Source organism: Chelonoidis abingdonii, chromosome 24 (assembly GCF_003597395.2).
Source record: "Chelonoidis abingdonii isolate Lonesome George chromosome 24, CheloAbing_2.0, whole genome shotgun sequence".
NCBI classification, from domain to species: Eukaryota; Metazoa; Chordata; order Testudines; family Testudinidae; genus Chelonoidis; species Chelonoidis abingdonii.
The window spans coordinates 4,603,896-4,629,605 of NC_133792.1; the positions used below are offsets into that span (position 1 = coordinate 4,603,896).

Consider the following 25,710-nt stretch of genomic DNA (forward strand, 5'->3'; position numbering starts at 1 on the left):
GTAGCAAAAACTTTTATTAAAAGGAGGGAAGAGGACTAGGGATGGTGTAGGTCCCTTACTCAATGAGGCAGGTATCCTAGTGGTGGAAGATATGGAAAAGGCTGAAGTACTCAATTCCTTCTTCCTCAGATCTTACGGCAGGATCACCCAGACTACTATCACTGGGTGAACTGCGAGAGAGAGGGGAGAGAGCCACTGGTAGAGGGTCAGGGTGGGACTACTTATACAGACGTTAGACGTCCAGTTATGGACTGGACGAACTGCTCGAGGTGAGGGTGTAGCTGATGATGGAAGAGCGTGAATTATTTGAAGTAATTCATCGTGAACAGGAAGTCAGCGGACTGAGAAGCAAATTCGTACCTATTTTAAAGAAGGGAAAAGAAGATCCCAGGGATACAGAACAATCAGTTACCTCATGCCGTGAAAAAGAATCATGGAGCAGGTGCTGGAAGATCCATCTGTAACACTTAGAGAAGACAGAGGTGATCAGAAGCGTCATGGATTACAATGGGTAATGATAGCCTGACCAACCTGATGCTTCTAGCAGAGATGACTGGACTTGTGGATGGCGAGGAGCTTTATGTTGTTATATACCTTGACTTTAGTAAGCGCTTTGAGAGGTGTCACAGCATTCTGTATCAGGCAACTAAGGAGTATGGGTTGGGAGGATGGACTGGAAGTGGATAGAAACTCGGTTGACAATTCACGGGCTCAGCGGGTAGGTATCAAATGGCAACTCTAGTTGGCAGTAACAAGTGGTATGCCAGGTGTCTGCTTACGGGCCCGTTCTATTCTTTTCATTTGTCTTGAATTTTGAAAAAAGATGGGATACGGCTTGCAACTTAAGTAATTTGCAGGATGACACACTTGGGTGAGTGGTGGACCGGCTGGGAGGGGCAGGGATAAGCATTCTGGAGACTTAGACAAATTGGAGAAGTGGCAAGAAGAAACTCATGGGTTAACAAGACAAGTGCAAAGTCTGCAGTTAGGACAGAAAACTGCATGCCTGTACGCTGGGACTGGTTTTGGTAGCTAGCAGTGCCTGAAAAGATCTTGGTTACGGTATGAGTGAAGCTTGAAAGCAGCCTACAGTGTGCTTCGTGTTACGCAAAGCTAATGAATACTGGTGCTGTTTGTAGGATCGTTGCGGAGCTGATCGGAGGGAGTGATATTCCTGCTATATCGGCATGTGGCCGCATCTGAAATATTGTGTCCAGTTTTGGCCACACTACAAAAGGAGTGACATTGGAGAAGAGCAGGCGAGGGCAAAAAATGATTAGAGGATGGCACATGACTTATGAAGATAGACTGAAGGAATGGCTATTAGCCTGCAGAAGAGAAGACTAAGGGGGTTTGATAGCAACTTCAACTATTGAAGGGATGCTCAAGGAGGAGGAGCTAGGCTGTTCTCAGTGTGACGGGACAAACAGGAGCAATGGTTGGAAGTTGAGTTGGGAGTCGAGGTGGATATTAGAAAAACTTCTGACTAGAGAGTGGTGAGTATTGGAATGGGTTACCTAGGAGGTGGGTATCTCCTCATTTTTAGAGCTATTAAGGTTGGCTAGACCGCACCCTGGCTGGGATTATTTAGGGAAAGTGGTCCTGCCTTTAGCAGGGGGTTGGACTAGATGACCTCATGAGGTCCGTTCCAACCTTTTGATTCTATGATTCTATGATTCTATGAATTAACTCAACATTAATTTGGGAAAACACAGCAACTAGGGTTCATAAACACAAACCATGAGCAAAAGGACCCACCCCGAAGTAAGTTGGGCAGTTTCCTTTCCTCCTCAGGGTCTTAAGTCCAGCAACCAAAAGTCTCTTTAATGTGCCCATCCCTTCTCTGTACCCCACTCACAGGTGACATCCTTGGCCAGTGCAGTACAGCCCCAGAGTCCAGAGGTTCATCCACTGTGCGGAAGGCAGGAGAGAAAAAGGAGGCACTTTACACACTGCACTGCTCTGGCCCTCCCCACCAGTTGCCTGCTCACCAAGATATTTTCAGTACCCCGTTTAACACAGCTCTCAGTGATTTCAGCTGTTACTGGGAAGAACCTTACTGTTTATCTGATGAAGTGGGTATTCACCCATAAAAGCTCATGCTTCAAAACGCCTGTTAGTCTATAAGGTACACAGGACTCTTTGCTGCTTTTACAGATCAAGACTAACATGGCAAACCCCCCTGATACTTACTGCTAGTGTATACCAAGCAGTCTCTTACAATAGCACAATGAAGAGTCCTGTGGCACCTTGTAGACTAACATAAGCTTTCATGGGCAAATAGCCACTTTGCCAGATGCATATCTTGCAATAAAAATACTGTTCTAGAGCAGATCTAAAACTTAGAACTAGATATCAATGATTTCAAGTCTACAGCCTGTAACAACACCCTCTACCCTGGAATGGAATGGAATACAACAAATCAACCCAACCCACTGGCTTTTGGAACCCATGTCCCCTGCCTAGCAAGTGCTATTACATTGAGGGTCAGTCCCTCAATCGGGGTCTGCCAAGCACAGTTGTGCTGCCCTTGAGTCACACAACAAGGATAACAATTCTTTATTACTCCTGCCCCAATAATAAGGAGACTGGGGATCCAACACCAGCCACAAGTGACCATTTGGGCAAGCAGTGCCATCATGCTGAGCACCAAGGCAGGGTGGGTGTGTCCATGCAAATGAGATCAGCTTCTGAAGTATTTTTCCACAGCTCACCACTAGATGTCAGGGGAGAGCTCATCCAGACTGCTTACATAAACATCAGCAAAAGTTAAAGACCAACTGATTGGAATAGTCCAAACACACAGGTGTCCAGATCTCCCCTCACCACCCTCACCGGACTGTGCTGAAACTCATCAATGGTAAACAAACGGAAAATGGTACTGGAAATTAAGGGACTGAGATTGGTGTGCTGGAAATTAAGCCTATTTGGTGAACACAATAATGAGGGGATGGGCTGTTCCATCTTTAAAAAGATCGAGTCTTTAAAAAGATCCTTTGGGAGAATTATGAAACCAGGGTCAGACAAATGGATTGAAAGGAGTGAGCTCTGCCATCATGGCTCCCACCCCCAGTGTCTTCTGGGAGCCCAGGATCCATCATGACACTATTGACTTTCATCGTCCTGATCCTGAGAGATGTTCTGAACAGACCAGGCCAGAGGGAGGGACCCCAATGACTCCACCAGCTTCGGCTAAGTGCTGAGCAGCACCTGGAATGTGAGCCTAGAGTTCCTGCTCTCACTCTTCCCTTGTGACTCCTTTTCTTTCCCCATCTTATTTCTTCTCTTTCTCCTTTTGCCGTCTGTTTAATAAGAGTCGAGCTCTGAGACTGTGAGCAGAAAGGCAGCTCAAAAGCAATGCCCTGGACAGCCCCAGGCTGGGCCAAGTGTGCCCAGTCTCTGATGGCTGATTGGACCATGGGTTGTGCTTGTTTCTTTGGCAGTAGGTTGCAAGTAAGAGTCAGCACTGGAGACAGAAAAAAGAGGCTACTCACCCTTTGCAGTAACTGTGCTTCTTTGAGATGTGTCCCTCTGGGTGCTCCACTTCAGGTGCATGTGCGCTCCATGTGCTTTCGACCAAAGATTTTCATGAGCAGAGTCAATCCAGCCTGCGCATGCATTGCCAGACCCAGGCACCAGCTTTCTCCTTCTCCCGGGGGTGCTCAACCCCTACTCACCTGCCCCTACCCCACCCTTTCCCCAAGGCCCTACCCTTGCCCTGCCTCTTCCTGCCCCTACTCTGCCCCATGCCTCACCCCCACTCCACCCCTTTCCCCAAGGTCCCACTCCACCCTGCCTCTTCCCACCTAAGTGTGCCCTGTCCGCACTCCTCCCCCTCTGTCCCAGCACCTTCTGTATGCCTTGGAACAGCTGATCACGATGGGCGGGAGGCGCTGGGAGCCAGGGGGAGGAGTTGATTGGTAGGGCTGCCAGCAGACGGGAGGTGCTGGGGGGAGAAGGAGGAGCTGGCTGCCAGTGGGTGCTAAGCCCCCACTAATATTTTTTCCATGGGTGCTCCAGCCCTGGAGCACCTACAGAGTCAGGGCTGATGCTGCCAATATCCTCATGCTCTGTTCCAAGGCTATATCAGGCTGTGCAGGCAAATCACTCTCAGTTCTTTTTCCACCGCTGAATCTCAGAAGGAAAATCCAAAGCAGAAGGGAAGGAGGGCAGGTAGTGAAGTGCTGGCAGGGACACGTCGCAAAGAACCACAGTTACCGCATAGGTGAATAACCTCTTCTTCAAGTAGTGTCCCTATGGGTGCCCCACTTCAGGTATCTCCCAAGCAGTATCCCCATAGGGAGCAGGGAGCTTTGGAATAGAGCCCAGCACAGGTGAAAGAACTGCATTGCCACCTGACCGCTCAGATCTGGAGGCATTGAGCCAGGCATAGAGCCTGCAGATGGTATGTATCGAGGACCATGTAGCAGTTCTGCAGATCTCAGATACGAGGATATTTTTAAGTACAGCCATAAATGCAGATTGTGATCTCATAAAGTGAGCTGACACACCAGCTGGGGGTAGAAAGCTGGCAGCACTGTAACAAGCTATAATACACCCCCAAATCTAGTCTTTGGATAGAAACAGCAGAACCTTTAGATCTGTCTGCAAATGAAACAAACAATTTAGGAGATTTACAAAATGATTCAGTCCTATCTAGATAGAAGGTTACTGTCCTCCTGACATCTAGAGGATGGAGAACAGTCTCCAGGTTAGAGTTATGTGGTTTTGGAAAGAAAACTGGTAGATGAAAGTGGTGATTCAGATGAAACTCAGAAGATGCTTAAGAAGAAACTTGGTTGTGGTTGTAAGGAAACTTTGTCCTTGCAGAACACCGGGAAAGGAGGGTCTGCCATTAAGGTCCCAATCTCCCTGACTCTGTGGGCTGATGTAATAGCCACTAAGAAAGCAGTTTTCATGAACAAATTCAGTAAGGAGCAGGTCACTGTCAGTTCAAAGGGAGATTTTATGAGACTTTTAAGAACCAAATTAACGTCCCAGACTGGACAGGGGAATTTCACCAGTGGCAAGAGATCATCCAGATTCTTTATGAACCTTACAGCTGTAGTGTGAGTAGACAGTGAGAACCCCTCAACAGTGGTTAAAAGCTGTTAGTGGACAAAATTCACCCCTGTGTACAGAGCCACTCCAGCCCATCGGGCTTCAGCTGGTCCTCTGTGCAGGGGTGGATTTCACCCCAATGATTTCAGAGCAAGCTAAAGCACAATAGACTGAGATTGTTTTTGTGCAAGTAACCTGTAACTGGCAGCATTCTGAGGATTGGCTTGTAGACAAGAGTAGAGGGATAGTTCAGTGGTTTGAGCAGTGGCTTGCTAAACCCAGGGTTGTAAATTTAATCCTTGAGGGGGCCACTTACAGATCTGGAGCCAAATCAGTACTTGGTCCTGCTAGTGAAGGCAGGGGGCTGGATTTGATGGCCCCTTCCAGTTCTAAGAAATAGGTTACCTCCACTTTTTTTTCTTTTTTGATAAAGGAAGAAAATAAATTGCTGAAGCATGGAAATGTTGGTGATTTGAAAATCTTGGTCCTGGCTGCCGGTTTGATGTTACAGACATTCCTGTTGCCTTGATTAAAACAAATAGCTAAAATGTTCACTCTTGGCATCATAATTTTCAGAGGAGCTCTCATAACTCCAACAGAAGTAGGTACTTCACATCAGTGAAAATCAGCCCATTTTGCCCATTCTGTAGGTGCTCATGGATGGATTGACCAGCGTCCATATTAGCAGTGAGTGAAGGGAGGGCAGCTGGGGGATCTTGGAGAGTATCATAATATAAAGGACAAGAAAAAGGAGAAAAATAAATACATATAATGGACCAAATTCTGGTGTCAATAGAGTCACACCAGGATTAATAGATTTTAAGGCCAGAAGAAACCATTGGATCATCTACCTGCCTGCCTATATCACAGTATACTGAATTTCATCCAATTAATCCAGTATTGAACCCACTCTTAAAGCACCTTCCAGAAAGCTATCCAGTCTTTATTTGAAGACAGCAAGAGATGGAGAATCCACCACTTCCCTTGGGAGTCAGTTCCATTGGTTAATCACCTTCTTTGTTAAATATTTGTGCCTTATTGTTAATTTGTTTGTCTGGCTTTAATGACCAGCCCTTGGCTCTATTTCTGTCTTTCTTCACTAGAATAAAGAATCCGTTAGTACTTAGTATTTTCTCTCCATGAAGATATTTATACATCATAATCAAGTCACCCTTGCACCTTCTTTGTGATAAGCAAAACAGTTTGAGCTGTCTAAGGGTCTCTCTGTAAGGCTTTGTCTCCAGCCCTTGAATCATTTTTGTGGTTCTTCTATGCACCCTCACTGATTTTTCAACATCCTTTAAAAAATATCCAAACTAGAACTAGACACAACATTCCAGCATTGATCTCACCAATGCCATATATAAGCTAAAATCACCTCCCTGCTCCTCAGTTTATATATCCCAGGATTGCATTATCCCTTTTGCCACAGAATCGCACTGGGAGCTCATGTTGAGTTGCTTGTCCACTATGATCCCTTGTGACGTTATCTAATTAATATGACCATATAGCTCATTGTTGCAACCACTGTTATGTATTTGCAGCAAATCTTGTACAAAGGTTGCTGAGTGAGGTGTCTGTGAAAAGGCTCTGATTTGCTGGTCATGATTATGCTGTCTGTATGCATGTATCATTTCTTTATGTCAAGTTATAAGTATTGGCTCTATACTTGGATTTCAAATGTTTGCTCCACAAGGTAATGCCCAGTACATCTTGGAGGGACTATTCAAATTAAGTGGCTCATCAAGAAACACTTGGTTGACAATGAACCATGGGAGACGCCCATCTATGCCAAGTGGACTGTCATGTAAACGTCCTGCAATGACTGAGGGAAATTGGGCATGAACATGTGACTTGCCCATGTGACTCCAAACTCCATCTTGTTGCTGTAATTTTCCACAGTAAGAACAATGGGATACCCTCCACATGGCAAAAGCTATAAAAGGTCCTGGACACACCTCCATTTGGTCTTCAATCCTGCTTCTTATCTCTGGAGGAACTTTGCTACAAACTAAAGCTCTGAACAAAGGATTGAATGACCCATCCAAGCTGTGGATGTATTCCAGAAACTTAACTTAAGCTAGCAGTTTATTCCATCATTGCTACAAGCCTGAACCAAAATTTGCCATTACTGTATGTAATTAATTCCTTTAACCAATTTTAACTCTCACCTTTCTTTCTTTCTTTTTACAAATAAACCTTTCCATTTTAATTACTGAAGGATTGGCATCAGTGTGATTTTGGGGTAAGAGCTAAACTATATACTGACCTGAGTGTGTGGTTGGTCCTCTGGGATCAGAAGAACATTCAGAAGGCAGGGCAAGGACAGCTCTAACTAAGACCAAAACATGGTGCTCTGTCATTTAGTAGAGAGAGTTGATTCGTGGGCACTGCTAACAAGGGATCATTTACCACCAGGCCTGAGACTCCGCAAGCCCTTGGGGACTCTGATTGGGACCTGGTATAGATTCTTTCATGGGGACCACTGTGCATCTTATCCCATGTGCTTGGGTGGTGGGGTGAGTTCCCCTGACCCATTTTATTGTGATGTTTCCACTCATCTGTACTTCCATATTCATGCTTTCCCAGATTTCAAACATCTAGTCTTATCCCTGCATGTCCCTTCAGAAGGGGGTGTGCTCCACTTTATTTCAAGCTCTCAGGACTCTAGACAGATAGGCACCATGTGGGAGGAGTTGTTGGGAGGAGAAAGCAGGTGTCTCCTCCCACCGCATGCATCTAGCCTAATTCTAGGATTGATTTAGCCAGAGCACTGTGGACTGGGCTGGAAGATTCAGGCACAGGGGAGATTGTTCTGTGCAACTGCACTTTTCATGAAAATTAGCTAAGGGTTTGGCTACACTTGCAGCTGTACAGCGCTGGGAGTTAAACCTGTCTTTGTACAGCTGTGTAGGGAAAGCGCTGCAGTGTGGCCACACTGACAGCTACCAGCACACTGTTGTGGCCACATTTGCAGCATTTGCAGCGGTGTTGGGAGTGGTGCATTCTGGGCAGCCATCCCATCATTCAAGTGGCTGGAACATGCTTTTCAAAAGAGGGGGGTGGGGTGGAGTGTGATAGGGAGCATGGGGGAGACAGAGAGAGTGGATTTTTGAAGCTGACACTGTGTCAGCTCCCTGCCTTGCAAGTTCCGACCCTTTCCCCCTGCACCCCCATTCACTAAATGCAAATAACCTTCTTTGTTTTTTCCTCACGGACCAGATAAGCAACTGCTCCGAAATGGACCCCCCCACCTCCTGCCCACCCTGCTGCTTCCTTCTCAAGCAAACACTAGCTGTGGACATTCCAAAGGGATCCCCCTGCCTGCCTCATTCACAGCAAACAGGAGCTGTGTTTGTTTTTTAGCTAAGCAACTCTGGGAGCCCCAAGTTCACAACAAAGCAAACAGAGGCATCACAACAAAACAAAGAGTGTTATCTTTACTTAAAAGCATTATGGAAAGGTTCCAGAGGTGAGTTACAGTGTAGTAAGATTAATCACCGTTTACACTGGCACCCCAGCGCTGTTCTCTTTATTCCTCTCGTCAAGGTGGAGTACAACCAGCTCTGTAGCCAGGGAGATACAGCACTGTATGTGCCTTGCCAGTGTGGATGGAGAGTAAGTTACAGCGTTGTAAAGCCACCACCAGCGCTGTAACTCTCCAGTGTAGCCAAGCCCTAAAGCTCTGAGAGCAACTCCTTCCCCTCCCCTTCTCTATCCAGAGCTGCAGCAGAGCAAACTTTCAGTCCTCAGCTGAGGGAAATTAGTGGTGCTCCTCTGCAGTCAATGGATTGATAAGTCAATGGAAACAGAGTGTAACTTTGTAATGGCGAGAGGAATTAACCACTGGAACAATTCAACAAGGGTCATCATGGATTCTTCATCATTCGCAATTTCAAAATCAAGATTAGATGTTTTTCTAAAAGATCTGATTAGGAATTAATGTGGGGCAGGGCTCTGGCCTGTGTTATACAAGAGGTCAGATTCGATGATCACAATGGTCCCTGCTGGCCTGGGAATCTATGAATCTGTGTGTGTTAATTGACCTAGCTGAGGATCTGTTCCCACACATCCAGCCTACAAACGGGGGTTATACTGTGTAGAGGGAATGGGGCACTTTGCACCAATGGTATTTCCATACAGTTGTCCCCAGGATGTTTGACAATTGCTGGACTTGAAGAGTGGGACAGTGACATGCATCTTCTTATGCCTTCCCTTATGAGTCAGTGTGTGTTTGTCACTTGGCTGCAAATCAGTGCTGAGAAGGTTTTAGTGAAAGCCAGTACAGCAGTCACACTGACAGAAACACATCCACCTTGAGAGGCTAATGTGGTTGTGGGGGCAGGAAGGAAGATTTTGCACTCACTACACTGCTCCCACTAGCATAACCAGCCCCTGGCTCAGGTTGTGACTGCTGTTTACACAAATCCCATGCTGGGAAATGTCCCCTTGTGCACCTAGGTGTCTCACATGATCGAAGAGCTGGACGACACAGTAGGTCAGGGTGTCATGCGGTGACGCCTTCTGCTCTGGCTGAGCCTGGCTTCTGCACTTTGTGATCTCACCTCTCTCTGATGCAGGGAGAGTGCAGCCCAGCTGGAGGCAGGGCCTGGGAAGGAAGCAGGCATTGCTCCAGTCTCTGGAATGCTGTCTGCCACGGACATTGGACTGCAGGAATGAAAAAGAGAACTGAGCAGAGGGGAGAAAAAAAGGCAAGTTCCATTCTCTAGGTCAGGGTCGGCTTTAGGCCTATTCCACCTGTTCCCCTGAATTGGGCATCACACCTAAGAGGGCCCGTGCCCAGTGAGAATCCCTTCCCTGGCTAGAGGTGCCTTTTTAATTTTTACTCACCTGGCGGCTGTCCGGGTCTCCAGTGGCACTTCGGCGATGGGTCCTTTGCTCACTCCAGGTCTTCGGCAGCACTTCAGTGGCGGGTCCTTCAGTGCCACCAAAGACTCAGAGCACTGCCCGGTGAGCACAAGCCCCACGTGTTTGTTAACATTTTTTTTTTAATTTTTATTCTTTTTAGTCATCCCTGTCTGGGCCCTATCGAAACTGTTCGAATTGGGCCCTGCACTTCCTAAAGCCGGCCCTGCCTAGGCATGTCCATCGCGGATTCATGGGCAGCATGAAAGTGGCCTTAGAGACTCCTCCCTCACCCCTCTTATAGCAGGTGACTCCATAAGCTACTGGGGCTACAGGCTTTCCATGGAGTGTACAGGCAAAGTGGATAATGTTTCCCAGATCTGCCTTTTCCTCACTGTCCTGACATACCCCCAGCCTTGGCCAGCTCTTCCTTTCATTGCTCTACCCTGCTCTCGGGGCTGACACAGCCCAGGACAATGCTGCTGAGAGGAATCATTGCGCCTTAGCTGTCCTGTGTTGGATGAGTGTGTCACTGCTTGGCTCTTTAGAGGACCTTCATTTCACACTGTTTGTTAAAATATGCACGTTCTCTTCATTCCAATTAACATTTTAATGTAGAACTGGCAGAAGGGGGAGCTGTATTGCTGTGGTGCTCTGGGACTCCGAGCAGAAGGAAGGCTGATACGCACCCCTACCAACATGTGGTCTTTGTCCTGAAGAACAAGTGCCCCTCATAGGTAGAAAAGAGGACTATCAGCTGCCTGCAATCTGGATATACAGCGATACCAGGGCCTTTGTCTTTTTTCCCAAATAAATGTAATTCCAGTTGCCTAACTGCAGGCGTTGCCTCCCCCAGACTTCAGAACAGTGAAATTGATCTGAACTGAGTCTAGCAGCATGGGAAGAGGTGTTCAGGATGTCATAAGTGCCTCATTTCCAGGCTTTGAAGAGCAGACCCTGCACAATGGTTCTGAAAAGGGTAACATATGACTCTTGGTGTCCCTGGCGCATGGTTTGTCTTTAGTGAGGTGCTGAGAGTGCAGCTGGGATTTGTGTGCATTTCCACACAAAGCTGGGCAGAGGTTAAACAGAGCAGGGGCCATTTTTGTTTTCTTACTGGGAGCACCATAGCTGAAATCAGCTTCATTTGCACCCTTTGGTGGCTGAATGCACCCCAAAGCCTCCGCAGCGTGGGCTGTCACCTGGAAAGGCTCCTTGCAGCAGCGCTCTTCACCTTCCAGATCCTGCGTCTTTACACAAAGGCCATTTTGCTTCAGCCTTTTCTACCGCATACATTTTGAGAACATGGGATGCTGACAAAACTGTTTCCATAGCAACCTGCACTTTTAAGATGTCAGCAGGAAAATTTGCATTGGAGAAAAAAATCTTCTACTCGTTTGTTCTGAATGAGCACAGTGGTGGGCTGGGGCAATATTCTGAAAGTGACGATGTAAAAATACCTGTTTGTGTTTTTTCTCTGCAGTGCTCATGCTGTGCCCTCTTCTTTGGCTCGTATATAGAGGGGATGCTGATGGCATCTGTCCCATGCGTTTAGAAGAGCAGGACTCTGAACTCTCCTGCGTTCACATTTTTCTTTTAATTTATTGGTGCTGAAAGGTGCCAAATGGACAGCTCCGGAAAGCAAAGTCCTGGTATCCATGGAACAAGCTGTGACTAACCATCCCATCCATCTGCCTCGCCCCTGACCTGGAGAGACTGCTTTTGGGTGAAAGGATAGTCTGGGTCAATTCCCGTTCAGTCCCTGGTCACTAAGCTGAGACTGCTTCCACCGATTCCTACCATGAGGGCAGGGGACTGGATTAGATGACCTCTCGAGGTCCCTTCCAGTCCTAGAGTCTATGAATCTATGAAATATTGTCAGGTGAAGTATGAGCCCAGCACAAACTACTAGAGCTCCACTTCCCCTGTGGCAAGAAGCTAGTGGTGGCCCAGAGAACCTCCCCCACTCAAAAAAGTCAGCTGAGTTTAAGGGCACTCCAAGATATCCCCTACCTGGCCAACCCTGGAATCCTAAGAGTGGTCCTGGGCAAACATCAGGGGAAGGGAATTGTTTCACAGGCTCGCCCCAAAATGCTATGGCACCTGGAGAGCCCTGCCTCCATGGCCAATGACTCCATTCTCCAGCAGGCTTTCCAGCCAGCCCCCAGCAGTTCGCTGATACACAGAGGGCAACATTTCCCCATGTAGAGGGCCAATGCAAAGCCTAGGCACCAGGTTATCCTTCCTTAAGCCTCTCTGGCCAAGAGGTATAGGCCTGGGGTTGGCCCTCTGCACTGGGGTGAATTTCAGCCCTAGACCCTGAGCCTACTCACCACACACACTCACAAATCATTCGCTCTGGGCTTCATTCACCACTTCTTTAAAGGGAACCCAAAATATGGGTTGTTCAAAGGCATTGCAGACCTAAGAACCCTTCAGCTGCTTGGAGAATCCAGAGCCCTATACCCACAGGATGCCTAGTGTGGCTGTGTCCTGCCAAGGGGATAGGAATACTCAGAGCACAAAATGTGCCATAAACAAGCAGCCAAGGATTCCCAGATGAATACAGAATTAAATGAGTTTCCAAAAGACAACATCATTCTGCTTTCTACTGTGGCTGTATGAGGGTTTAACCCTTAACTTGCCTAGGAGTCTTGAGTTCATGTGCCCTTATCTCCCCATTCCTTTCCACTCTTAGCAAGTGCACCAGTGCTCCCTCCTCACCATAAAAGATCTGACCTCTTTCCTAATCCCTTATGCTCCTGCAACCCTCCAGCCCCACCACGGCTGGTTCCTCCCTCCCTCACCCCTTGCACATGTACTCATGGGCAACATAGTTCCCACATGTTGGTTCCTCACCTAGTAGTCACATTGGGAGTCAGCAGAGAGGACACAGTTGGCATGGGAAGGATGTGCTAGGGATCAGGGAGGGTTTTCAAAGCTGGCCAGGGCAGAATAACCTCCAGACATGAGTCCCAGTTCACTCCACCTCCAGAAACTCTCCCCAATCCTCAAGCTACTACTAGTGCCTGCAAAATCCTAAAATCAACCCAACCAATTTCCAGGTGCCACCTCCCAGTACCTGCCCCCAGGTTGTGTTTCTGCGAGTCACACCATGGGGACGGCCTGTTTATTTGCAAAGCCCCACACTATGCTCTGGATAGGCACTTTCTTAGCTTGGTCTCCTAAGTCTACTTGCTGCCCTGTGTTCTTTGCAACAGTGTGAAGTGTTTAACATAGTGTGGGGAAGCCATAGCACATGCATTGCTAATCCACTGTGATTATTGTATTCTTTTAGCTCTTCTGCCAGACTCACTCAGAGCCAGAAAACTTAGATGACCAACCCACTAATGGATACAAGTACTGGGGAGATCCCAGTCCCCAGAAACACTGCTTTCAAAGATTTCCCATACACACCAAGGCCCACTTTAATTCCTGAAACTAACACTTTAGGACAGAAAGAGTTTCAAGGATCTATTTATTGATCAGTGTATCTATCCTCATACACACCAGTTATCTATTGATTGCGCTGTCTATCCCAATACACATGAGCTATCTATCCATTATATCCCATACTCACCAGCTATATATCAATCCATCTATCCCAGTACAGACCAGCTAACTATCCTTTCTTTCTTTCTTTTTCTTTCTTTCTTTCCCTACACACACCAGCTGTCAATCAATCTATCTCCATACACATCCAATATCTATTGGTTGATCATTTATCCCCATACTATCTATCTATCCGCATACACGCCCTCTATCAATCTCTCTATCTCCATACACCCTCTCTCTCTCTCTCTCTAATCTATCTATCTATCTCCATACACCCCAGCTCTCTCTCTATCCTAGTGACCTCGTCACGAGGACTCCCCTCCTGAAGTGCTGGGGCTGGAAGCGGGCTCTGCAGGTGGCCCGAGGAGCTGAGCCGGGGGAGAGGTTCTGTGGGCTGGGGCGGGTCGGGGGGTGTCTGGGAGCACAGCAGGAGCTCGGGACAGGGGCGAGAGTCTGTCCGGCTCCTGGCGGCCAGCTCCCCGGCACAGGGCAGAGTGTCTCGCCGCAGGCACGGCCCCGGAGGGCTGGGCAGTGGGGCCGGGCGCAGCCGCCCTTCCCCAATCCCGGGCCGGCGAGGGGCTGGCAGCAGCGGTAGGCTCCGCAGCGCGCTGCGCTGTGACGCGTCAGCAGGCGGGACCCGCTCGCTCCGGGGGCATCAGCGCAGCGCAGCGCTCGGCGTGCGGGAGCTGGTGCGCGCGGGCGCAGCGCAGCGCAGAATCCCTGCCGCGCGGGCGGCGCAGGAGGGTCCGCGCCCGCCCCTGGCCGCAATAGGCGCCTGGCTACCTGCCGCAGCCGCCCGCGTCGGGCCGCGGGCAGAGCCCGGAGCGGGGAGCGGAGCCGGGCGCGCCGGCACTTCCCCAGCACCGCGTAGAGCGCCGTGCGCCGCGTGCAGTGCTCGGGGGGCGGGCTGGCGCCGCGCGCCCGCGCGGCTCGCGGGGGGCCCGGATGGGGCAGCCCTCGCGGCTTGGCACGAGGGCGAGCGGCGAAGCCTCCTGCCGCCTGGGCGGGGCCCGGTGGCGGCTGAGCGGGACCGGGCAGGGGCGAGCCGGAGTCCCGCGGCCCATGAAAGCACCCATGTCGCCTGCTGGCCGCGCGTGGCTCTGCTCCCCTCTCCTTCGCGGCGCCGGCTGCGAGCCGCAAGATCGTGCAACATCGCGCGGTGCTGAGCACAGGATAAGCAATAGCGAGCAGATCTTCCGCAGGGCGTGAGCAGGCCAACAAGCGCCACGGCACGATCGAAGATCCGCTGAACGCCACCTCGGTCACGCTCACAAGCCAGCCCAACGCGCGATCCAGATGGCCCTGTCCGTCTGCGAGGATCTCTCATCTCACAGCTCAGGTACCGGGCGCCCCGTCAGGAGCCCCCCCAGCCGCACCCGCCTCGGGCAGCCCCTGCGCGCTCCCCCGCCGGGCCCAGCCACCCACTGCAGCCCGGCCTCCTGCAGCCATTCCCCGGAGCCCCATCCGCTCCCCCTCCAGGCCCACTCCCCTAGAGCCCGTCTGCTCCCTCCCACAGCCCTCCACTCCCCCTGCAGCATGCCCTCCCAGAGCCCCATCCGCCACGCACCACACGGCCCCTCCACTCCCCCTGCAGCCGTCGCCTCCCGTGAGCCCTATCGGCCCCCCACAGCCCCTGCCGGCCCCCTGCGGCATTCTCTCCCCAGAGGCCCCATCCGCTCCCCCTCCAACATGTCCCCTCTAGATCCCCGTCTGCTCCACCCACGAGCCCCCCACTCTCCCCTGCAACCATGGCCCCCCTGAGCCCCATCTGCTCCGACCCCACCTCTCCTCCTGAGCCCTCATCTGCTCTCGCCCACAGCCCTCCACTCCCCTGCAGGCCATCTCTCCCCAGAGCCCCATTCGCGTCCCCTCCAACCTATGTCCCTGCTAGATCCCGGCTGCTCCCCCCACAGCCCCGTACCACTCCCCGCAACCATATGGCCCCCCCTGAGGCCCATCTGCTCCCACCTCCAACCACTCCCTGGAGCCATCTGCTCCCCCCACAGCCCCTCCACTCCCCCTGCAGCCTCCTCCCCAGAGCCCATCCGCTCCACCCCACCATTCCCCCAGATCCCATTCGCGCACCCAACAGCCCCTCCACCCCCGCAACCATGGCCCCCTGACCCTACATCTGCTCCCACCTCCTAACCATCTCCTCCTGGACCCCCATCTCCCCCAGCTCCATGCGCCGACCGCACCTATCTCACCGGAGCCCCATCTGCTCCCCACAGCCCCTCGACTTCCCCCCTGCGGCCATCTCTCCCCCGGCGCCCGCATCATGCCCCAGCCCCCAGCCCCGTCCATCTCACCCGCAACCAGGCTCCCTGAGCCGCATCTCGCTCCCACCTCCAACATCTCCTCCTGGAGCCCCATCTGCTCAGCCTCACCCCCCCACCAACCCAGCTCCTGGAGCCCCATGCTCCAAAGCCCTCCACTCGCCCTCCGGAGCCCATTCTCTCCCGGGAATCCCTCATCTCGGCTCCCTCGCAAGCCATCTCCCAATCCCGTCTGATCCCCCATCTATGCTCCCTCTCTCTCCTCGAGCATCTCACCCCAGAGCCCCCTCTGCTCCCCCAGCCCCTTGACAGCCGCCCTCCACTCCTCCACCTCCTGCAGCCTCACCTCCGGAGCCCCGTCTGCTCCCCACTGCAAGCCATCTCCCCCGCAGAGCCCCCGTCTGCTCCCCCAACAGCCCCCAATCCCCCTGCAGCCATTGCCACCCCGGAGCCCCATCGCTCGCACGCTCCACCATCTCCCCCGGAGCCCGTCTGCTCCCCCCACAGCCCTTCCACTGTCCTCCGTGTGCCGAATCCGTCCCGGAGCCCCATCGCGTCCCCCTGCAGCCATCTGCTCCCCAGAGCCCCATCCCCTCCCACCTCCAGCCATCTCCCCATGAACCCCGTCGTGCCCCCCCCAACCCTCCACTTACCCCTGCGCAGCCCGCCCCCTGGAGCCCCCATCTGCTTCCCAACCTCCAGCCATCTCCCCCCCGGAACCCGTCTGCTCTCCCTGCAGCCATCGCCCCCTGGAGCGCTCCATCTGCTCCCACCTCCAGCCAACTCCCTCTTGGAGCCCCCGATCATCCACCCTCTCCTGCAGCATCTCTCCTGGAGTCCCATCTGCTCTCCACCTCCAGCATCTCCCCGAAACTCCCCGTCTGCTCCCCTGGCAGCCAGTCGCCCCCTGGAGCCCTCCATGCTCCCACTCCAGCCAACTACCTCTGGACCCCCCAAATTCCACTCCTCCACGTGCAAGCCAATCTCGTTCCCTGGAGCCCCATCCTGCCTCCTCCTAGCCATCACTCCTGGAGCCTCCATCCGCTCCCCCTCCAGCCCCCACCACTCCACCGTCCAACCATCTCCCCCTTGGAGCCTCGTCTGCTCCCCTCCAGCGCATTCACCTCGTGGAGCACTCCTGTCCACTCCCCCTCCAGCCATCACCTCCCTGGAGCCCCATCTGCTCCCCCTCCAGCGCATCTGCCCTGCGACACCCATCTGCTCCCCCTGGCCCCGTTCTGCTCCCTCTCCAGCCATCTGCCCTTGCAGACCCCATCTGCTCCCCCTGCAGCCAGCTCCCCCGAGAGCCCGGCCCATCCCTCCCCCTCCTAGCCATCTCCCCCTGGAGCACGCTGCTCCCCCCCAGCCATCTCCCCCCGCAGCCCATCCCGCTCCACCTCCACCATCTCCCTCCATAGCACCCCGCTCCCTCCCTCTCCAGCCATCTCCCCCTAACCAGCCCCCTGTGCCTCCACCCCAGCCTTCCCCTCACAGCCCCGCTCCCCTCCTCCCCCTCAGCCATCTCCCCACAGCCCATCGCACTCCCCCTTACAGCAATCTCCCCCCACAACCCCCATCCGCTCCCCACTCCAGCCATCTCCCCCTGCAGCCCCCAGCCAGCTCATTACCAGTGCTTTATTTCACTGTTCAGGGCAAGGACAGGCCACCAAGCACCAAGAGTTCATCCTATAGCCTGAGCAAATCATGTGTTAACACATACAACCAGACTTTGCGTTCTCTCCAATGCAGGGGGGGGCTGGGGGTGATGTCTGCATCTTAAGGTTGGTGGTGGACCTGTTGGGAAGGGTTGATGTCTGTGTGAGTGATGTACGGTGTGTACTTGTGTGTATGGGTACAGTGTATGTGTGTGTTTGTATGTCAGGGTGCGTGTGGACTGTGTGTATGTTTGTATGCCTTTGTGTGTGTGCGGTGTGTATGTTTGTATACGTGTGTGTGTGTCTCTTTTCTTTGTGTGTGTACAGTGTTTGAGTAGGTGTCTGTATGTCTGTGAGTACAGTGTGTGTGTTTGTATGTTTTGTGTGTGTACAGGATGGATGTGGGTGTTTGCGTATCTCCCTGTGTGTAGTGTATGTTTGTATGTCTGTGTGTGTACAATCTGTGTGTGGGTGGTGTATGTGCTGTAGGCGCAGTCAGTTCATACCAATAGATAAATCTCCAACATCCGGAATAATTCGGATGCTTTTTACCATCCTTTATGGAAAACCTCAGAGGTAGGTAACGAAAACACCAACTAGAGTTGTCTATTTTTTTCCTATCATCTATGGAGACGCTTAATATTCTCTCTTGCGGTGGGTGGATTTGCTATATGCAGAGATACATTCAGGCAAAGTTTTACTTAAAGAGAAATAAATGCAAAACATTTTCTTCAGCAATGAAAACATGAATATATCTGGCAAATAAATATGAGTAGAGCCACATGGATAATGGAATGGTGCTGAGCTGGGAGAGGCTGCTACCAACATCTCATATGGAAACTGACTAATGCCCCAGCTGTTTCTTTTTGTTACCAGCATGAATATACTTCTGGATACATCCATGGGTAACAGCTTGACCCATCTTTTGACTTTATTTTAAAATGCAAACACTGACTGTGACCTTCGTTGCCATTAAATGAAAGGAAACATAACATATAAGTGAAGGATTTGCACCATGTTGGGGGAGAAATGAACCACTGCAGGGCTGGGCGGGAGGCAGAGGGGGAGGCCCTGTGTTTGCTTGATTTTTAAATATGGTGATTCTAATGGTGCTCCAGCAATCTGTGCCGGGTGTTCTTGTGTCAGAAACTGTGTGAAACCCAGGCAGAGCCCTGTCACAGGCAGGGACAGCCACTCTCCATGTCCAAGTGGAGCCTCGGTGCTCATACATGGCTCCGGATGGCCTCATTTTATGTGACATGATCTCCCCTCCCCCACACGCTGCTGCCTCGCTGAATTCCAATGAAGCTTTATCTGACTGCATTGCAGCTTTTTATATAAGAGCATTTAGATGCTCTCACACATGGTACTCACATGCACACACACATGCACATTTCAACACACCCTGCTCCCATGCCCGGTATTAAAGCTACAGGATTTTTTCAAATATCTGAGCCTCATAAATAACACATTAAACAAACCAATCCTCAACACACAGGACCTGGCATCGCTGCAAAGCAGAAGTGCTTTAAGCTGTCTGCCTGGCACTATAAACCTTCAGCATTAAGAAAGCATTTAATTAAATCCCACCCATCAATCCTTTAAAACATCTCTCTGCCAAACATGCACCATCACACTCGCTGAGTGCACATACTGGCAACACTCATAGCATCAGAGAAATGTTGGGCTGGAAGGGACCTTGAGAGGTCATCAAGTCCAGCCCCCTGTGCTGAGTCAGAACCAAGTAAACCTTGACCATCCCAGATGTGTTTGTCCAGCCTGTTTTTAAACCCCCCAATGACGGGGATTCCACAACCTCCCTTGGAAGCTTATTCCAGATCTTACATACCCTTAGCATTAGGAAGTTTTTACACACGCGCGTGCTCACACACACACACCAGTATACTTTCTTGCTTAGCTCCCCTTCCTCCCCACACTGGAAGTCTACACAGAGAGGCTGGCTTTTGGAAGCTGGCTGAGTCTGTGACACCCTGTGGGGCTCCATGTTGTTTACACTTGACTCACATCAAGAGCTGCGGAAATAATGGATTTTTCCATTCCCCTCCACCTCCTGCTCCTGTGAATCCCACTGCACCATCTCCCACAGGCCAGGCAGGGCTATTTGACATGGCAAATGCCAATGCCTCATCCAGCCCAGGGACGCCTGGATTACTCCTGCTACTGCTGCATAATGCAGGGACAGAGGGAGCTGTGCTTCTACTTAGGGCATTTAGTAGGAGGCTGTTTATTTGTCTCTAGTTTGAAACTGAGCAGATTAAGGATTTAACCTCCAGAACATCAGTTACTGAGATTTTCGTTATTATTTGCTGAATACAGGGCATGGAATTCCCCTTCTGCAACTGTCGCTTGATCTCTAATTCCTGCAAAAGACAAGCGCCCTATTGCTTGTACATAACTGAAGTGGTGGGGGAGGGGGTCTGCGTGTTTCTCTCTTAATTTACAAAGGACGCCTAGTATAGCTGGTAATAACATCAAAATAAATAAAGCTCCTTCCAGCCTGCAAGGCTCTGAGCTCTGCACAGACTGTGGAGGCATCTGTACTGACACCATAGTTAAGGCTGCATTGAGGCTGGCTGTTAAAGCAGAACTAAGATCCCTTTGGCACAATAACTCTGCAGGGCACAATTACATTTGCTATCTATTTCTTCAGGTAAAATATGTTCTAACTTCTGCAAAGGACATTTTTTTGAATACTCATTTTTGCAGTATTGTTCCATTTTCTTTACATTTGGGGGGTGGTTCTTGGGTTCTCTGCCTACACAACCCACAGACTGTTCACAAACATATGTACACACATGCACATCTATACACAAACGTGCTCCTGCACATACATGTGTATATACATGCACACACATGTACACACACGAACACATACACACACAGAGAGATAATATCCTGGACATTTTAAACTTTTAAAATTAAGCATAGGTACTCCCAGCCTTGTCTCTGGTGGATTTGCAGAGGGAAGGGGACAGGTGGGGAGGGGAATGGAGTGAATGAAGCAGATGGAAGAGTAGCTGATCTATTTAGTTCAAATAGTAATTGGGTATGGCCCAATTTTCCAAACAAATACTATGGAAATACCTGGAGGCCAAGCAAGTCAGAGAAATGTACAGAAGACATATTCAAAAGAAGCAGGGAGAAACCAGCAGAAAGGATAATGTTCATGCACCATTGGATTGTACCATGAGCAATTTACATAGCTGCATCACTGAAAAAGGTACTTCCTTCCATAACAATTTATGCAGATAGCTCATTAGAACAGCACAGGGGCTGTTTTCATGTGTACTAATCAAGCAAAGGGCACAGTTTTGAGGGTAATTTAGAATGCAAGTAGGGATTTGAGGATCTTTAAAATATACATCTATCTATCTATCTATCTATCTATCTATCCATCCAGTTCCTGAAATCCAACCACCAGATAGGGATCAAATCAGCAGACAAAAGGGGTGCCATTGTCATCCTCAGCCATGATGACTACATAGAATCATAGAATATCAGGGTTGGAAGGGACCTCAGGAGGTATCTAGTCCAACCCCCTGCTCAGAGCAGGACCAACACCAACTACATCATCCCAGCCAGGGCTTTATCAAGCCGGGCCTTAAAAACCTCTAAGGATGCAGATTCCACCACCTCCCAAGATAACCCATTCCAGTGCTTCACCACCCTCCTAGTGAAATAGTGTTTCCTAATATCCAACCTAGACCTCCCCGACTGCAACTTGAGACCATTGCTCCTTGTTCTGTCATCTGCCACCACTGAGAACATCAGTGAGACCAACCAACAATTCTTTGGCACCACCTACTACAAAGAACTTAAAGACGACCCTCCCACCACAATTCACACAGAAATTTAACAATATAATCAAATCCTTTCCTAAACAACTCCAAGAGAACCTGTATAACCTCATCCTCCATGAAGCCACTCCAGGGGCCTTCTACATGATTCCCAAGACATGCAAACAAGGGAACCAAGGCAGGCCCATCATACTTGATCACAGCACTCTTACTGAAGGAATATCGGAACTTATAGAAACTGTCCTCAGACTCACCGCACAAAGGGCCAGTTTCCTCCAGGTCACAACCAATTTCCTCAAGAAACTCCGAAATATTAACAACTTCCCTCAGAACAACCTCCCTCAGAACGGCTCTCCAATATGTCACCTTCATGGCTCACCTTGAGGATGAATTTTTGGATGAATGCTGCACTAAACCTGAGATCCATCAATGATATATTCATCCTCAGGACCTAAACTTTTTCATAAATTTTCACCACAACTTCAACAACTACCACCCATCCATCAAACTCTCTCAAGAGCATTCCTACACCAGCATAAACTTCCTGGACATCATGGTAAGCTTCAACAATGATAGCCTACAGACAACTATTTTCAAGAAACTATCACCACATCTACCATCACCACCTCACACACACCAAGAAACCTGTTCTCTACAGCCAGGTACTCAGATACACAGAATATGCTCTGAGGAGAAAGTCTGTGACAGACATCTTAATACACTTAAAACCACCCTTTGCCAAACAAGGACTCTCTACCAGAGAAGTAGATTGCATCATGGAATGGGCCACACAAATATTCCAAGAGAACCCGCTTTAATACAGAGAAGAAGAAAAACTTCCATCAACTGCACACCCCTAGTTGTCACCTGTCACCCTACACTGGAACCCATCTGAGCTATCATCAAACAATTAAAACCCATACTTGATGGGGACTCCATCCTGAACAAAATCTTTCCTGAACCCCTCCTTCTGGCTTTCAAAAAATGCCCCAACCTCACCAAGCTCATCATCAGAAGCAAGCTCCGTGCATGCCAGGACAGACCAACTCAAAGCAGCACCAGACGCTGGCAGAACAACAGATGCAAAACCTGTAGCCGTATCTCCACTGCTACAATGATCAACACCTTCCACAACACACCTTTCAAGAACCATGAGTCCTACACATGTCTATCACATGTGGTGTGCCTCATCCAGTGCATCAAAGACACCACCAGCAACTGGGAGGGTAAAACCAGACAATCACTGCGCTCTCGAATGAACTCACACAGAATAATGATAAGAGATAAAAACATCCTGTCACTCATGTGTGAGCACTTTTCACAGAGTGATCCCTCCATATCTGACCTGTCAGTCCTCATCCTCAAAAAGAAAACCCTGAACAACACCTTCAAAAGACGAGCCTGAGAGCTTAAGTTCATAACTTTGCTAGACACTGAGGCTATATCTACACTACAGCCTATGTCAGCAAAACTTATGTCGCTTGGGGTGTGAATATTGCACCCCCCTGAGTGACATAAGTTACATTGACATAAGAGGTCATGTGCACAGCACTATGCTGGCAGGAGAGCTTCTCCCACCACAGAGCTTATGCCGCTCATGGAGATGGGCTTTTTATGCCAACAGGAGAGCTCTCTCCTATCAGCATAGAGTGTCATCACCACATGTGCTGCAGGGGCACAGCTGTACTGATACGGCTAGGCTGCAGCATTGTGCATAGAAAAACCTGGCCTTAAAAATGGGCTCAGTAGCGATGCTAGTTTTATGTCTCATTACAACAATATGTAATCCCCCAACCCTCCTTTGTCCTATGACTACAGAGGTGACAATTGTCCACTTCATCTTAGAATCATACAATCATGGACTTTAAGGTCAGAAGGACCATTATGATCATCTAATTTGACCTCCTGCACAATGCAGGCCACAGAATCTCACCCACCCACTCCTGTATCAAACCTGTGTCTGAGCCATTGAAGTCCTCAAATCATGGTTTAAAGACTTCAAGGTGCAGAGACTCTTCCAGCAAGTGACCCGTGCCCCATGCTGCAGAGGAAGGTGAAAAACCCCCAGGGCCTGTGCCAATCTGCTCTGGAGGAAAATTCCTTCCCAACCCCAAATATGGCGATCAGCTAAACCCTGAGCATGTGGGAAAGACCCACCAGACAGCCGCACCCAGGAAAGAATTCTCTGTAGTAACTCAGATCCCATCCATCTAACATCCCATCACAGACCACGGGCATACTTACCTGTGATAATCAAAGATCAGTTGCAATTAATTGCCAATTAGGCTATCCATCATACATCCCCTCATAACTATCAAGCTTAGTCTTGAAACAGATATGTCTTTGCCCCACTACTCCCCTTGGAAGCTGTTCCAGAACTTCACTTCTCTAATGTTAGAACTTCATCTAATTTCAAGTCTAAACTTCCTAGTGTCCAGTTTATATCCATTTGTTCTTGTGTCCACATTGTACAGCTTAAATAATTCTCTCCTCTCTAATATTTATTCCTCTGATATTTTTATAAAGAGTGATCATATCCCCCCTCAGCCTTCTTTTGATTAGCTAAACAAGCCAAGCTTTTCAGTCTCCTTTCATAAGACAGGTTTTCCTTTCCTCGGATCATCCTGGTAGCCCTTCTCTGTACCTGGTCCAGTTTGATTCATCCTTCTTAAACATGGGAGACCAGAACTGCACACAGTATTCCAGATGAGGTCTCACCAGTGCCTTGTATAACGGAACTAACACCTCCTTATCTTTGCTGGAATATCTCCCTGATGATCTAAAACGATTAGCTTTTTTCACGGCCATATCACATTGGCGGATCATAATCACCCTGTGTAACCAATACTCTGAGGTCTTCTCCTCCTTTGTTATTCTTCCGACTGATGTGTCAATTTTAACTAAAATTCTTGTTATTATCCCTAAAATGCATGACCTTGCACTTTTCACTATAAATTTATCCTGTTACTATTATCCAGTTTACAAGGTCATCCAGATCTTCTGTAGGATATTCCCAGTCCTTCTCTGTGTTAGCAATACTCCAGCTCTGTGTCATCCGAAACTTTATTAACACATTCCCACTTTTTGTGTCAAGGTCAGTAATAAAAAGATTAAATAAGATTGGTCCAAAACTGATCCCTGAGGAGCTCCGCTAGTAACTCCTTCCAGCTGACAGTTCACCTTTCAGTACGACATTTGTAGTCTCCCCTTTAACCGTTCCTTATCCACTTTCATTTTCATATTGATCCCATTTTTTCCAATTTAACTAAAAATTCCCATGTGGAACTGTATCAAATGCCTTACTGAAATCGAGGTAATTAGATCCACTGCATTTCCTTTGTCTAAAAATCTGTTCTTCTCAAGAAGGAGATCGGGTTGGTTTGGCACGATCTACCTTTGTAAAACATGTTGTATATTTGTCCCAATTACCATTGACCTCAATGTCCTTGACTACTTTTTCCTTCAAAATTTTTTCTAAGACCTTGCATACATGCAGATGTCAAACTGACAGGCCTGTAGTTGCCTGGATCACTTTTCCCCTTTTCTTAAAGATAGGAACTATATTAGCAATTCTCAGCCGTACACTACAACCCTAAGTTTACAGATTCATTAAAAATTCTTGCTAATGGGCTTGCAATTTCAGGTGCCAGTTCTTATATTCTTGGATGAAGATTATCTGGGCCCCCGATTTTGTCCATTAAGCTGTTCGAGTTTGACTTCTACTCGGATGTGTAATATCTACCTCCATATCCTCATTCCTATTTGTCATCATATCCCTGAACTCCTCATTAGCCTTATTAAAAACTGAGGCAAAGTATTTGTTTAATATTGGCCCATGCCTAGATTATCTTAACCTCCACCATCCTCAGTGTTTAGCGGTCCACTTCTCCTTTCTTTGTTTCTTTTATATGCTATAGAACCTGTTACTATGGTTTAATTCCCTTTGCAAGGTCACTCTACATGGCTTTTGGCCTTTTCTCACTTTATCCCTACATGTTCTGACCTCAATAAGGTAGTTTCCTGCTAATCCCTCCCATCTTCCATCCTTGTAGCTTTCTGCTTTTCTTAATCACTCTCTGAGATGCTTGCTCATCCAGCTTGGTCCCCAACTCCTGCCTATGAATTTTTTTCCCCTTTCTTGAGTGCAGGCTTCTGATAGTTTCTGCAACTTTGACTTGACTTGAAGTAATTCCAGGCCTTCTCTGTCTTTAGATCCCCAAGTTCTTCAGTCCAGTCCACTTTCCTAACTAATTTCTTAATTCTTTAAAGTTAGCCTTTTTAAATCAAAAACCCAGAGCTATTTTTGTTCTTAGCTCATGATCACTTGAAAGGTTGTCCCACAACCATTCTTCTATGAGGTCCTCACTACTCACCAAACCAATCTAACATGGCATCCCCTCTTGGCAGTTCAGCAACTACTTGTGAAGGAATCCATCAGCTATCACATCCAGAAAATCTGGCCCTGTTATTACTACTGCC

The 25,710-nt window shown here is 49.2% G+C and overlaps 1 protein-coding gene across 1 annotated transcript in view; it reads right to left on the bottom strand.

The window, feature by feature from the left end:
- The window catches only part of LOC116820424 (cholesterol 7-desaturase nvd-like), a 77,160-nt gene extending 61,493 nt beyond the window's left edge, over positions 1 to 15,667 (bottom strand). Inside the window, exons 1-2 of the mRNA XM_075060689.1 lie at positions 15,632 to 15,667; positions 14,266 to 14,502 (exon numbers count right to left, since the gene is read on the bottom strand). Of these exons, the coding sequence (XP_074916790.1) occupies positions 14,266 to 14,502; positions 15,632 to 15,667 (273 nt within the window). The remainder of the gene's footprint in view (positions 1 to 14,265; positions 14,503 to 15,631) is intronic.
- Between the last annotated feature and the right edge of the window lie 10,043 nt (positions 15,668 to 25,710).